Source organism: Haliaeetus albicilla, chromosome 6, assembly GCF_947461875.1.
Source record: "Haliaeetus albicilla chromosome 6, bHalAlb1.1, whole genome shotgun sequence".
Classification (NCBI taxonomy): Eukaryota; Metazoa; Chordata; class Aves; order Accipitriformes; family Accipitridae; genus Haliaeetus; species Haliaeetus albicilla.
This window is the reverse complement of record NC_091488.1, coordinates 5856486-5873074: the sequence shown is the minus strand read 5'-3', so window position 1 is coordinate 5873074 and position 16589 is coordinate 5856486. Positions and strand designations below refer to the sequence as shown.

At 37.3% G+C, this 16589-nt stretch overlaps 1 protein-coding gene across 23 annotated transcripts in view; it reads left to right on the top strand.

Moving 5' to 3' along the window:
- The window catches only part of DMD (dystrophin), a 1308223-nt gene that overhangs the window by 1167874 nt on the left and 123760 nt on the right, over positions 1-16589 (top strand). For all 23 annotated transcript variants that reach the window (XM_069784897.1, XM_069784898.1, XM_069784912.1 and 20 more), the window contains one exon: positions 9192-9270. In XM_069784897.1, the coding sequence (XP_069640998.1) occupies positions 9192-9270 (79 nt within the window). The remainder of the gene's footprint in view (positions 1-9191; positions 9271-16589) is intronic.

The window sequence follows — 16589 nt, the reverse complement described above, 5'->3', positions numbered from 1 at the left end:
ATCTGCTGGAGAGACAACACAGTAGGCCATAAGCAATGCAGTAAGATCCTCGATAGCATTGATGAAAGCTTCCTGACACAACTGACGGAGGAGCCAACGAAGAGAGAAGCTCTGCTGGACCTCATACTGACAAACAAGGAAGGGCTCATTCAGGAGGTGAAGGTCGAAGGCAGTCTTGGCTGCAGTGACCATAGTCCACAAGCCTGGACTTCAGGAGAGCAGACTTCAGCCTCTTCAGGGATCTGCTTGGAAGAATCCTATGGGCTAAGGCCCTGGAATGAAGAGAGGTCCAAGAAAGTTGGTTGATATGCAAGGATCACCTTCTGCAAGCTCAAAACTGGTCCATCCTCAAGAGCAGGAAGTCAGGCAAAAATGCCAGGAAGCCTGTATGGATGAACAAGGAGCTCCTAGTAAAACTCAAACGTAAAAAAGGACGATACAGAAAGTGGAAGCACGGACAGGCGACCTGGAAGGAATATAGAGGCACTGTCCAAGCATACAGAGAGGTCGTTAGGCAAGCCACAGCCCACTTGGAGTGGAATCTAGTGAGGGATGTCAATGGGTATTTATATATTTGAAGCTAATGTAATTTGTGAACTGAAAACTTTTTAATTGGTGCAGTGCTCTTTTGTGAAAAAATAGTTGCTAACTATCATCACTTGTAAAATTACTTTCTTGGTATACTATAAAATTCTGCAAGGAATTTGGCAGAAAAATAGTTCAGATTGATTAGATTACATACAAAAAGCAATATTAAAAGAGAATTAATGTGGCTGGAAAGTCAAGAATTTTAAACCTTTGTTTATAAAATGCTCAAGAATGGAGGATGGCACAGGACTTTCCTGTACTTTTAAAAGGCTGAGTCCGTGCTCAGCTCATATCAGTTTCATAAAATATTTTATACCTAACAAAAGTGCATCAGTAAAAATGAGGAACATACAGTGATGTGAAAGGCAATTCCCTTGCAGAACCCCCACCAGCATTTGTGACGGCTTTTACAGGAGCAGTGGAGATGTCAAATGCTTGGCCTGTCTGACAGATTATCTTTTATCCAAAACAAAACAAGTAATGTTTTCTAAGAGAACTGTTTCCTAAAGATGTTTGTTCTTAAGATTTCACAGGGTTTACAACTGTTTTATTCCCTCTGAATTTGAATGGTTTTGTTATTTAAACCATAAGACCTAACTTTCTTTCCTTAGGCATAGAGATACACCAAGCCTGAAGTTCACTGATTTAGGATGATAAAACAAAGGCCTAAGAAGCAATGGCTGGTTATTCACATTAAACATAATAAGTCAAGGAGATTGTTCTTTTATTTACTGTTTTTTAAGGCTCTATGCCTAGGGCTTTAAGATGTTTCCTGTATTCTTATTACATTTTACTCTCGTGTTTCATCTGAAGATTAAAAAATAAGCAGTCAAGGTACAATACATGTATCCTACTAGATTTTAGGATTTCTTTTTTTTTTTTTTACTGAAAGAATTGCATGAAGTCACTCAGATTTCAATCTGTTGAAGTATACAGTCCTACCATGACCCAGAAATCTTGGAATTTGAATGTAGTCTTTGTAACAGCTGTAGATGCATGCAAATAACATTACATTTATCTATTTTTTTCTTTCACATGGAAAGTGAGAACATATTATGTTAATTTTTACACTTTGAAAATATTTTGGATTACAGAACTTTTCACTGGGAAACCAATTGCCCTTTGCTGTGCTTTCAACTCAGTAAATATCAAGACTTAAACCTGAAGTTCAGCAGCTGAGAACAATGACTATCAATTGCCTTTTCCCCAGCTGTTCCTCATTAACAGCACAAAGTGTGCTTATTTAAATCCAACCTTATCTCCTAATATACAAAGAACAGTGAGTGGCTGAATTCAGTAGCTATTAGGAGTACAGTAGATCAGATCTTCCTGTTTATTGATTTGTAAAGAACAGCCTCGTACTGCTTTGGCAGCTCTGAGTCAGTGGGAGAAAAGAAAGAAGCTTTTCAGCTCTTGGGAGGAGAATTGCTGGGTAACATTAAAGAGGGTCTTGTAGAAGCCAGTTTCCTTTGATATGCAGTCAAATTGGATGTGATTGGAGTCAAGGTCAGGAGGCTGTGGAAATGCTATGAATATGGTGGGAGAATTAAAGGAGTGTTATTCTAATAAGTATTGTATGTATGCATGCTTATTAATACAGAAAATTGACTTTCTCTTTTTATGAGAACAGCTTTTGGTGAAGCAAATTTTAAAAAAGGAGATTGTGTGTCATTTTGCTGCTGCACTAAATATAGCTGTTTAGAGACTTCTATTCTTTTTCTTCTTTTTTTTCTTTTTTTGCCATTTTTTTCTCAGAATCCCAGGCGTATTCAACCATTCAACAATTGTCTTAACTCTATATATTTGCTTTTTTTTTTAACTAGTGATCTCATTTCTACTGTCTCATGTCAGTAAGCAGTAAAAATAGCTACTTGCACACCTTCATATAATTTGCTTGTATTTGGGGCAGCATAATTATATAATTAGTGTCTTTATAGTATGCTGTATGTGCCCTTAGATGCCCTTACAAAAAGGATATTACTTTGACCTCAGAAGAGTTTATGCTGTTGCTGTGTTTCAAATTAATAGTAATTTGAAGAAGTTAAGCTCGAACGTAAATGTCTAAATGTCTAATTTTACTGAGTGGGATATGTGATACCTACCTGACCTCCTTACTCTTTTGTCAATGATCTTAAAGCAGAAAGTGAAGTAATTTCACAAAATAGAACTTAACAAAACCCATTCCTCCTCCCCTATTTTAACTTGGTGGATTTAAAGATGTTCTAATATTTGCCTATATTTGGTATATTTTATTCAGAAGTGAGAACATTCAGAGAAATCTGGTGAGGATAAGTTTTATTTTTCCTTTGGGGGGGGGGAGAACACAATCCCAAACCAACATTTTTCTCTTGACTTTATGTTGGGATTCTGGCACTTGGCTAGCGTGGCAGTAGACCTAGCAATGGTGAATCGGAAAGAGGGAGAATTGAAATCTTTTTTCCATTATAGTATTAATAATCCCCTATCAAAATAGCATTTGACACTATTAAGTCTCTTCAATGACAGCATGATTTGGCTTAGAAATAGGGGTAGAAACTGCTGTTCATTTCCATGAGCATCAGAGACAAAAAGATCTGTTTTTTCTTAGAAAGAATAAAAGTCAACTTAGAAATTGCAGACACGTAACAAAGTGTGCAGAACAAATGTAGGAAGAAAAAAAAGCCACTTAGTGCCTTACTTTGCTTGGCAGATTAAGATATTTCTAAAGAGATCCACCTAGAAATAAACCAGGGTGGACCGCAAGAGATATAATGTACAAAGATGTGTGATATACAATTGTATAGACTTCTCATCTGCTGGTTTCATGTTTTCAACTACATTGACTTTTCAGATAATGTTGTCACTGGTGTCACATGTAGAGTTGTTCTGGGGTGAGTTTTTTGTTGTGGTTTTCTTTTAAGTGAATGCAAACAAATAACCACTCTATCAGCAGAATGGGTTTTGATTCATTGTTCTGCACATCGTTTCTTCTGAAGCACTTCCATCTCTTTCTAGCCTTTTAGGAGAAAATTGACAGTTATTTTCAATTATGGCAACTCGATCACACTGCAAGAGGCTAATGGATACTAATTTAACCCGTTTCTGTAATAAGCTTCTTTATTTCCTTGCTTATCAAATATTCTAAGAAAAATGTAAATATTATGAACATGTGATTGCAGTTTAAAAATTAGAATGAGAAGAAAATTATTAAATCTTTTTACAGGAAATAGTCTTTGCGAGATATAATGCTTTCAAGCAGGGAGAGATGAGTGTATAATGCATCTTTTTAGCTGTTTCACTAGCATGGCAGCAGTTGAACTAAACCATGCTATAGTAGAGCAAAGCCATTTTTGTTAGTGTCATTTAGGAAGAACTGTAGGTGTTTGTGCTTTTTTGCTCAAGAGTGTGTACTTGCACATTTGCCATTCACATTGGCTAGGAAAGCCAAATGCAGTTGCATGCTAGATCTCTTTAAAGAAGCACTGCAAGAGACATTATATGAATATATCAAGACGGGAGATACATAAAGAGTGTTTAATAGATAACTAACATTTCAGTGGTTTTGTGTGCTTTGTTCTTCATCTTTATAAAAGGATGTGTCCAAACAGACGACTGGGATAGAGAAGTGAATTGAATTATAATTCAGGTGTAATTCTTGAATTAGAGTTTGGAACCCACAGAAGTCTCTTTCTGAATTGCCTCAATGCTAATGAGGGTGGAGGCATTCACATCTTCACCTGTAACATTCCCTGTTTGCCTGACGTTTTCTCACTACTTCATTGGCCATTTGTCCGTGGCCATTTAAGATTCACAAATAAGACTTCTTTGAGTAAATTCCTTGCAGAGTGCATTGAATGTGAGTTCTCTAAGTGTGCTGAGCACAAACAGGCATTCCACCGCTCCCCTTCACTCATGCAGCGTTGGAGCCACTCATTTTGCAGATTACATTTTAGCCTAGTGATCAGAGATTATCTGCGCAAGTGCCCCAGTGGTAGTTTCCTCTACTGAACGTGTTCAGTTGAGCATCAAAGCCATGGGGAAGACTGGGGCAGGATTAAGACACAGTGCTAGGCCTAGGCTGAGTATTATATTGTCCCAGTATGGAATCTGTATATCCAAGAATACAAGATTAATGGATAGAGAGAGAGAGAGACCATTTTTACAGCTCTTTGCTGAGGCTGCTCGTTATTTGCAGGCACAACTTTAACAACATGATGGGGTGTGCCCCCTTCCTCCACCACATCTTTCTGAATAGCTTAGCAACTCCAGCACACCTTAATAGTTGGTGTTAGGTACTTTTCGAGAACATGGAAAATACTGGGAATGAAACAACTTAATATTGCCTCTTCATCTATGCCTGTTTTGTAGTGTGGACGTAAACAAAGAATGCTTTAGATGCAATAAAAATGTTCTCAGTTAAACCCCAGCAAAATTAAAAAAAAAAAAAAAAAGATTGATTAGTAGACCCAAGTCAAATCCATCAAATCCTTATTCTGATTTCAGTGGAGCTGTTGTAACAGGTGTTTTCAAGGTTGAACCCCTACATTAGGTAAAGTACTTATAAACTATTCTTAACAACTACATGACATAGCTTTGCTTTTGTTATTGTTGTAATCTGTTTATGTGAAACTGATTATCTGTTCAATTCCCATGGCTTCATCCAAATGATGAGAAACAGAATTCGTTTCATCAGATGTTTTCAAAGTCTTTAAAGGAGAGGAACTTTAAATAGCATTTGTTTGTTTGTTTAGCAGAAGCTGTTTATGTTCCATGTCAATATCACTTAAAACCAGTATAGGATTTTTAATATTACTGTCTTCATCTTCAAGTATAATGTTTACTGCACTACTGTGGCCCTTTCATTTGTTAGGACTGAAAGAAGGTAAATGTTATGTAAAACAGCGGATTAAACAAATAATGGAAATGCATGTCTCTTGAAGCATGTACCCTCAGTGAAGAAAAGCAGCAGTTTAAGTATCCTGATCACAGAAAATCCTAATGTTTGTTTTTAAGTCAAAATCAGATATAAAAAGATTTTGGTCAGTTAAAACCAAATTCTCATATCTTGATTCAGATAAAGCAATAGCCGACTTTTTGGAAATCTACCTAATGATTTTTTTATTATTATTTTTTTAAGTAACAATGCTTGGTGAGAAATACTGTAGAGAGTTTTACCTAAAAGATATCCATAGTCCCATCTTGCATGTTACATACTGGTGATAGTACCCTTAAAATGATTACTTTTTGCATATTAGTCTGGCTAAGCTGATACTAGTAGGAAGAGATTACTGAAGTCAGAAGACATAATTTTTCCTTTGGCTATTGAGACATGGGGGGGGGGCATGTATTTGCAAAACTAATTCACAGCCTGTATGTTTTCTTCCATTTAAGCAAGGAAAATGAATGCTTGAATCGGGTTCAAAATTTTGCTGTTTTCTTCACACACAGCTCCAATTTTTCACAACATCATTTTGTTCTAAGGAAAACTGCACTTGTTCAGAGTGTAGCATACACAAATACATAGGATACTGTTTGTGCTTATATTGGAGGAACCTATTTCACTTGACTTGGAAGAAAACAAGACAAAACTTAAAATTTAGGAATTATCTATAGCTTCTTTCTGAAAATGAATTAAAAAAAATAATTTAGGTACCAGTGAGAATTTTTTTCAAGAATCACAAATCAGTTATGAGGACTTAAGGTGGATGACATACTCCTTCTCCAGGTAGTTAGGATGTAAGCCACAAAGCCAAATCCAACTCTGTGTCTCTGATCCAATAAAATCATTCTTCTGTAACTTTAAGTAATCATCGTTTGTCCAGTGGGGGTTGTTATTGTTCACAATAGCCCCATGTTCAAATTCTGTTATTTTATCATTTACATCTTAGTCTTGGTAAAGTTCATAGAGACTGACTGCAATAATTTTCCTTGCTCTACCATCAATAGTGAGTTCATCTTTTGGCACCTAAAAGGTAGTATGCTGGTACATCGATAAGTGGTATTTCCTGGCAGCTGAGTGGAGTAACTTTCTATGTTCTCAGGTGCTAGTTCCTGGAGAATACTCAAGATTTCCCAATGTTTTATTTATGTCTGTGTCGACAAAATCTACCTCTAGACAGAGGTATTTCCTGGCTCACATCCAACCTGTTCGGTTTGAAAATTTACCCTGAAGTGTGTAAGGTATTTTATTTTGCTGGATGTGCATATATGGCTAAAAATCTGTTTGATAATTCTGTGCAGCTCAAAGCTCACCTGTATATTTTGAAGTGATTGAAATTTGAAGTGCTTGAAATTCTCAGTTTTAGCACACTTAAAGAAGTTATACAGGCTGTGAGCTGGCAGTGGTTACACATACCCAAGGGTTCCCCTACTCTGTTCTGAACACAAGCTGGCTGTTGTCATTCTTCTATACGAAACACTGCTCCCCGCTGTGTATTTGTAGAGCTCTCATTCTCCTTAGAGGTTCTGCATGCCAGAAAGTACTTTTTCCATCCTAGCTGACTTGCTGAAAAGTAAGAACTAATATAAAGGAGGAGCCTTATGTTTCTTTACTAACCAATAATGTCCTAATGACAAAATAAGTATGTTATGAGGTTTATTTTAAGAGGGTTCCAAAGAGTATATATATTTCCTTTAATACTTTTTCCCATATTTTTTTATTTGCGTGTTTGTTTTAAGTATCTTTAAGATTATCTTCCTAGTCTTCATTGAAAGGCCATTTCTTGATTAAAAATAGTATCACATTAGTTTATGCTTCTGTACTTAAGCTAACAATATTGCTGACCAGAAGCAGCCCTATCATTGTTTTCTATGCACTTACAGACTTCCCTACCTTATGTCTAAGCTTTGAATTATATGCGAATTCAAGCCCAAAGCCAGTCCCCAGTACAAAGCATTGCTTAACAGAACATCTATCCATGCAATTCACTTTAGACTTAAAATGTCCTTTACCCAGCCACCTTCTACTCACAGTGTCAGAAGTCATCCGGAGTTCAGACTCTTCCTAGGCTTAGTTTTGTCTAGCTAAGCAATCAGCAAGATTAAGCAAAAAAAGCACAGGTCATAGGACTGAGCCAGCACGTGCCTGCCTTAAACCTACCAGTAGAAATGTTGCTCTGTGAGCAATTCTGGATTCAAGAAAACAGTAGAAATAAGAACAGAGGCTACATGGTGATATGCTAGTAGCTGAGCTATGCGGGGAGGTGCTGGTCGATGGGGACTAGCAAAAAATCACATTGATCGTGTCTGTGTAGAGGAAGCCAGAAGGGAAAAGGTGGCATAGGAATGGAGGAAGCTGCAGGAGAAGCACCTGAAAAATGGCTTGAGGAAAGAAAGGAAGGGGAGCCTTTTGGTCATAGTGTCAGTTTTGAAACTGTAAGCAAAAAAAAAAATCATGTCCTGATGTTAAATTTCTACTGTGTTTAGCAAAACAAGATTTTGGGGGCTAGGGGTTATTTGGCAAACACAGCCATATCAAAGAGCTAGTCAATTCTACCATTATTTTTCCCTTCTAACTGAATCGTACCCAGTTATTATACAATTGTTTCTTCTTACCACCAACCAAAAAAATCCCTGGAAGTTTTAAAATGCAGATTGCTTTTTACTTGTGCAACCTATTTGTTTCCTGGTTACATATATCACGCTTAGGCCAATAAAAACAGACCAATCGCTTTTACCTTCTGCTTTGCCAGTGTTGATACAACACTTGCTCTTACAGGCAATATTTAAGATAAGTGAATCTGCTTCCTATCAGTTATTTTACTTAATACATTTCTAAAATATTCTATGATTACTTTCAAACATTTTTCCTTGCTTTATCTAATCCTATTTTTAGGCCTAACTCAGTGATGGTATGCTTTTAGCGTACAGGCTATAAAGCTGCTGGTAGATGTCATTCATACACTATGGAATCTTATAGCAACCACCCCCTCTTGGCTGCTTGCTTGATATTTACCAGGATTTTCAAGGATAAATATAAAACCAATCTTACAACTAGCATCTGTGTTTTCATGCAGTACACCAACCCAACAAAACATTAGGAACAACATGTTCTTCAAAGGACTCTTCCAAGGAAAGGGTCAAGGGGGTAGGATTTGGCTGTTTAAAAGAACAGAAATGTTGGTACCAGATGCTCTTTGGTTACCCTCATTTCAGCACTCGGTTAAAATACAGTTATCATGTCCACATTAAAAAAGATTACTTGTCACATGCTGATTTATAATAGCATACTCTTAAAAAGTACTTTGAGGTAGTTCTGTAAAAGTATCAACATAGAGGGATGTTTCTGACTTCAATATTGGTAAGCGACAGTCGTATTCTTTTCAGGTACATAAAGTCAGGCCAATTTGTTCTGTTTTTATTTATCAGCCTTTTCATTTTCAACTTGTTCTAGCATCAGTTAAAGTTGGGGGGGGGAACTGCCTAAACCCAAACCCAAATCTTTTTTGACCTCCATTCTGTTGGATAAGACGCATTAAATCTCAGTTAAGCCCTGAGGGGTAACGATTGTTGCAGGAGCTTGTTTAATTTTAAACAGAATGTTCTCTAATGAAAAAAAGTATCTAACTCTAATTGCTAGTTGTTACTTGTTTAGAAGAGTCATTTTCTTTCTCCTCTCTTAACAGGTGGCCATTGATGAGCGCATCAGGCAACTGCATGAAGCTCACAGGGATTTTGGCCCTACTTCCCAGCATTTTCTTACCAGTGAGTAATTGCCCATTTTTCTTGCTCAGCTTGCATACACAGTTAATTGATATTTTTGTAGCCATGCGCCGGTTATTGTTGCTATGAGTTTCTATTTTAGACTGTATTATAATATTGTTCTTTTTTTTTTTTTCATTACTGGGAGCAGAACACTGTTAAGTAAGTTCATATAGCCCAGGGTAAAAGGAAAATATCTGCCAGTATCAAGTCTGTTTGTCCATACATCTGTCAATGCAAGGCTGGTCTTCATTGTTTGAAGGTTCCCTTTTAGGACTAGCGAATTAAAATGATATTAAAAATTGTATAAGTTTCTGATGATTGTAACCCAGAAAGGATTAAAAAAAAAAAAATGGTTTATCTGTTCAAAGAAATATTCAGCTCCAAAAAGGCGCAAAATAAGACCTGCAAGAAAAATACTTTGCAGGATTTGATCACTTAGCAGAGCCGTGAGAGGATCAAAACCATAGCGGGAAAGATGGCAGTTAAGTAAACTTTTTACAACTCTGCATAAAATATAATTGCTAGTAATATTCCCACTCCACCTCCACACACACTCTTTTATCAAGGATGTTTTGAAGTACACTGAAAGACAACTTGAAACACCTTCAAAGCTCCAAGGCAGTGACTAAAGTGAAGCTTCTTAAAGGCTGTGTCTTTTCTATTGTACTTCAATTAAGGAAAGTAAACAGTAAAACTTTATTTAAGAGATTATATCAGCAGAACAGAACATAGTCACAGGATAATGGTCTCCTATATGCAGAGGGACAAACTACCCAGACATCAGAAATAGATGTTACTATTATTGCATAGCTACGTTCACAGTGGGGTAGAGGACAAACTTCTCGTCAGCTGATACTGCATTGTAATTTGAACTGGTTAACCATTTTTTCCACTGAAAATTTCAATGGGAAACTGAAAATTCTCGGTGGGGTGAACTGCAAATTCAAAACCAGAGTCAATGTTGTGCCATATAAGCATAATGCAGGCTCCCAATGATTCAACCCTGCACCTTATTTTATCAAATTATGATCCTGTGAAGAAACAAGCCCTATTTTTGTGATTTCTACTACTTTTTCAAAATCTATTTTAATTAACTCTTAATCACTGGGACTAATTAGTCAGCTCAATACATATAACTGCAAAGCAGACTTGTTAAGATTGAATGTGTGAGAGTTGTTACGGGTATACGACATGACTGCAATATGCAAGAAGATGCCTGTTTTTCTTAAGACACACAGTGTGTTCCTGGTGAAAGAATAAACATGAAGGGTAAATTAAGGCAGCCTATATTGCAGTCTGGAAGAGACTAGACTGACCTGAACTACGTTATCACACTGAAGAGCACGTCATTGTTCTCTGTGCCGGTGCTGAGTGCAGCCAGGCAACTTGTGTGACAGTTATGTCCTAGACCCATATTGCCTTATTTCTGATAACCTACACCAATCCAAAAGTTGCTCAGTGTTATGATAGTTGCCTCTTTGAGCCCACCCACCAATTAGTGAGATGCTGAGACAAAATACACTATTCTTCTGTGTACTAACCAGAGCCAGCAAGGAGTGGAAATGATTCTGGACACTTCTCACCACTTGAGGATTGCTTTAGGAAAAGGAGCCAGGTGTTGACTTTGGAAATGTCCTTTTTTTCTCAGTGATTTGGCTATGTGTATTTGTTTGTTCTGTCTCTCTTTCTTAGACGTGTATGCAAATACATGTGCAAATACACATTCTTACCTAACTTTTGCATGCACGTGTGCTTGAAGCACTGAAAATATCTATAGAATCCTTCCCAAGTATAAGTGTTCTGTCACTGAAAACTGCCAGTGCATCTATCTGTCCCATCTTTCATAGGCATCAAATTCCAAAAGCATCAAGTTCCTCGGTGTCATGTACTACCTGAGGAAAATATCATGCTTTTACGTGCTTTTCATGTACTGCCTCTGCTGCATCCCTACCCTGACAGAAGCACATCTATTGGAGAGGCAGCGCTGCAGGGGAGAGAGTGTCAGAGTCTTTGCCATCTAGCTCTAGTCTTGTTTCTGTATCTGTACTTTTGGGGATGAACAAGTCAAATATAAGGGTTGCCAAAAAGAATTGGGCAGGTCAAATGAAGGTGAATTTAATGGCTTGTAAATGATCTTTCAGTGTATGGCAAAGAGAGTCCAAGTTGGACTAGCTGTGGCAACAAGAGTGAAAAGATGAATCATGGTAGTTCTGCTCTCTGGTTTTATTTTATAAGATCAACTCACAGAGCATTTTTATCTAAGGAGCTGAGATACACACAAGATCAATGCAAACTGTAATAAGTAAGGAAAATAAGCAATTTATTGGCTATTTCATACCTAACTTATATGCCAGTAATAATCAGTTCATCTTCTCAAACTCAGCATCAACTTTCCCTCTATCATACATGCTTGCTCACCTTAATGTGTGTGGGTGATGATCTTCAGTCCTCAACTGTGTTTATATACTTATATGAAAAATTGGCCTTTTAGATTTGGTCTACCTCTAAGTAGTTCTGCAAAAAGGGTGGTACTGTAATCAAGTTCACGTTAAATCAGTAACTGAATTACGTTTCTTTCCTATCTGGATGAAATAAATATGAGCTGCTAATCTGCAGTAATGTTTTTTACGTGTTTGTTATTATTCTATATATAGAAATTACAGCATCATCTGTCTGTTTCTGCTTGGTTGGAACTGAAGCTGCATAGGGCTGTTGAAAAACTAGCACAAAAGTAATGGGGGAGTGAGGCAGGGACCTCGTATTTGTCATGCCCAGTTCAGGCAAGGAATCAAGTGGTTGTCCCTGTTTCTAAGCACTTGCAGCCTGTTCTGAGAGCTATTCTTACTGCTGTTTCTGAGAGAGATGGGAAGGAAGGTGTGAGCTAGAGAGATAAGGAGTGAAAAAGAAAAAAAAAAAAAAAGAAACAACCACCAAGTCTCCTCCTTTATAGCATTTTTAATTTAGGGACAATTTTTCTCCATTGTCCTTTCATGCAGTTTGACCTTCTCTTTTCATTCTTCTTCTAAATGACCAGGTGACTGTTTTTCTATATTGTGGCACAGGATAATTCGGACATCTCCTGGTTGCAAGTTAAAAAAGTAATGACAAAGGAGCTAGTATACACTTGTGTGCCTATAGCAAGGCTTTGGGCTGCCCTCAAGTGTAAAGGACTCTCACCAAAACTGTCGTTGCTTTTCTGCCAGTACAGGCACTTGCCTCCCTCCAGGCCTCCTACATTTTTTTGCTGGGCGCTTTCACCTCAGCCCTTGATCTTCTGATCCGTCCTTCATGCTTCCCCAAACTCATTTCACTCTGCCAGTCTCCACAGAATCCCAGCTCCTCCTCAGTTTATTCCTTGCCAAGGACGGAGACTCCTAGCATTCACAGCAGTAGCTGTTAAGATACAGCTGATAAATGTATTAATGTGCAAGACATTATATCGTGAATCCACAGAGTGAGTTTGTTGGTTGTGAAGACTTTGCTGTTTAATTTGAATGATCTCAATGAGGGTGTAAAAAAAAAAAAAAAAAAAATCCCCTTTCTATTAAAGAGACATTGGTAAATATTTAGCAAAGTAATTAAAAAAAATCTGTGATCCTTTCATGGATCATGGTGCTTAATTTGGAAACTATATACAGTAACTGAAGTGTGAAAAAGAGTACCTGCAAATTTCAAACATTATGCCAGCTCCAAGATTTTCAGTGACTCCTCTGGAATAATTTTACTTTTCCGATTTCTCTATTTTATTTTGTGATGCTGTGTCTTACAAAGAACAGGATTCACTGTCTATTTTTGGAGGACCCATCTGTATTTGTCACAACAGTTAGTACTTTTTTTTTTGAGATGCAATAAATGAGAGGTAGGATTGATGTCAGATTGTTTTTAATATCATTTGCTGTGCTAGCCAGCCTCCCATCAATCCAATTTTTAATGTGATAGCTCATTCATGTGCATTACTTGTAATACCTTCTATTTTTCAGCAATCACATCTTTAAAAGCATAAGCAAACCTTGTAATTTACTGTCCAGCTCCAGTATGAGCCATCTGTTCGTATGTATAGCATGTCGATGAAGTGACTGCACGAAAATAGTGCTCAGATATAACTGGCAATTACTTACGAGCATGACTGGGAGATCCCAGGTGCTGCTTGTGATTCCTAAGCTCAGAGAACATGGACTTTCATCAAGGTGAAGAAACTGGAAATGGGAGGAACGGAAAGAACATTAGGTTTGCAAGTCGAAAAGGCTGATTTACATCTAGCTAACATCTTGTGATTTGTATTTCCCAGGCTACAAGCTTCTGCTACCTGGATACATCAGACCCAGACTTTTAAATCTGTATACCTAAATATGTGCTAGGAACTATATTTTAACTGGACATACCTAACTATGCCTTTAAGTTTTGGACTTCCAAGGAGGAACAGCATTGAATTCAACATGAAATGAGGTAGCTGTAGAGCTTTCGTTCAGAAACAGAAAGGTTACGAATGCTGGAGCCAACAGTTTGTATTGCAAGCTAGCCATCGGAGTGCATCTGCTGCATTTTATGTCAGACAATTGTCGCTTAAAAATAAAAAATATGATTGCAGGAGTGGGCTATGCAGCCTAGGTCTCTCCTTCTCAGGATAAGCTCAGAGCTATTAAGGTTCAGATCTGGGTTTTTTTCTTCCTCTTTCTCTGCCTTTGTGTTTCCCTGCAGTTATTTAGGCCGCTCTCCGCAGAAATTGGAGATGTGGGTCTGAATCCCTGGAAGTTGGGAGAGAATTCAAGTACTCACATTTCCCACCTTCTGGCTAAGTGCTGATTATTATGCAAAGTGAAGATTAGTGAAGCTCTTTCTTGCCCAGGCAGACATCTTTAAAAGGGCAAGTCCTGCTAATTAAAACATCTGACTCTAAAAATGACAGGGCTCTAGGACCCTTAAGACACTTTACCCATCCACCTGATAGCTGTTAGCACTGGAATATAATCTACACTTTTCTCTCTTATTTCTCACTGCATACATTGTATTATATTGTCTTCCAGACATCACTTTTGATGTGCAGACATTGAAGACCGTGTCCATTCATCTGTGTCTTTTGGATACATGATTTAATATTTTTAGATATCACATTGAATGTTTTGAATAGAAAATATTCCCAGATAGTAATATAAAGATAGAGGGTAAGTGGTCACAAAAGAATAAGCCTAACTCTGAGAACTCTCTGGACGCAAAGGGATTTTATTATTGCATTTAAATATGGTAATATTAGCTAGAGGAGCCTGATTGTTAGAAAACTTTTTTCTACTTTTGTATAAATGCAAAATGACTGCATGTGCTTCTGAAAAAGGAAAAAAAGGAAACTATTAAAGTACCAACCAAAACAAGTTCACAGGTCTTGCTGTTGTTATCATGGGGAATTTGTAGCAGCACTGGGCACCAATTCAACCTCAAGACTTGTGTGATGGGTAAATCAGGTTTAAAGTTAGGGGAAATTGTCTTCGGTCCATTTCTTCTTATTTAGAGTATCGTGACCATATCTAAAACTTCTGGAAGAGCTAGCCTTTGCCTGACTGCTAAAGGGTTTTAAGAGAAATATCACATTGGCATATTTTGAGAGAATCTCTTTATTCTTACTTTTGGAATAAAATGAGTAGAATAATTTTTACAATGAAAGTATGTCATCAGGTCATATGATCACCACTCCTCCTCTTGTGAGCTTTAATTTTTTCATTATATTTTCTTCTCAGGAAAACCACAGAGAATCTCTCTATAAAACTTAAAATATTCAATTCACAATGAAATAGAATTTATGGAAACCCAGCTTTATACCTATGTTTTCCTCTTTCCTGCACTTCTGTGACCCTTCCCACTATGATACATTGGGATACAAATTTCTGAACAAAATGATGAAGTCAGTTTTCAGATGATGATGTTCTCCCCCTCTCTTCACCTGGAAGCAGACAATTTTTCCTTGTAATTAATATCTTGTGTTTAGGAAAAAAGGCTTCCAATAAAAAATATCTTAGAATGGTACTTAAAAATAATTCATGCTAAATCCCTCTCTTGTGTTCTTGGTTTTCATTTGTCATCAATTCGAATGCTGTATAGTATTTATTTTAAAGCAGGGGTTTTGGGTGGGGGAGGAGTGGTCAGGAAAATTGCTGTTGTCTTTTTTTTTTTTATAGCAGCCTATCCTTGGTTGGTAGATAATTCTATATTCTGCAATGCTAAATAACTTGCAAGTAATTAAATATTATTTTTTTACTCTTAAGGAGTATAAGACTCAAAAGATAGGTTATTTCCTATTATACTTTTGTCCACTGTCTGAATTGGCAAGTTGCCAAGACAGAATCTTCCCCCCAGTATTTTATAATCTTTCTGGAGTAACATTGGATTTGGGAAGCCTAAATGAAAACTATTTCATTTTTCATGTTGTCCTGAGATGTACGCTGTGTTTAGTTTAGGACGTTCCTTTTCCTCAAACTCCAGGGCTGTGGTACAGTAGGCATATTCTAGACACATATATTAGAGTTTTCTGTTGTGTTTTGCTGTGTGAGACATGGAATATTTAGCAAAGACTTATTTTTCTATTTATCTAATTCCATTTGCAGAAAAATCACCAGCAATTTGATTAGGTCATTCTATGACCTCATTTAATGAGCCAGTTTTAGAGACTTTATTTTTAAGAGCATAAAAGTGCAACACAAGTTAGCAACGTGAAGTACCTGTAACTTGGGATATGCGGATCAATACAGATTATATCCCTTTGCTGTATTATTAAACAGGTAGATGCTTGTATTTTTGCCATCTTGCAGTAGTGTGACATTTAGGAAAATGAGCATTAGATGGATTTTGTATTTCGTGTTACAAGTGGCATTTGGAAACTTCTGGAAACAGCGTTCGTGATTAAAGGCATGCATTATTTAGGTTATATCATATAATGTTGGCCCTAGGCTGCAGGTGAGAAATATTAAATTGGCCGTAAAGATTCCAGCAGGAAACACAGGGTGGCAAGTCCTCCTCTTTTATAACTCTTGTACAATGACCGTTGTTGTCATTGGCCCTGATCACATGCTGAACTTTTTCATGACTAATATAATCCCTTCTTCAAACTAGTTAGAAGTGTTCTGAAAATGTATATGCAGTAAATGTCTGCACGTGTGCTACAGCGACAGATGGTACTGCTAGTGTTGCAGGGAAGCAGTGAGTGTTTGCTTGGGTTTAAGAACAGCAGAACCCAAGCCGAGAAGAAGCTCTCGCCATCTCTGAAATGCACGTGTGCAGCACCACGAGCTGGGGCTTGGAGCCGAATAGACCCCATGCTGTGTAGTCCTTAT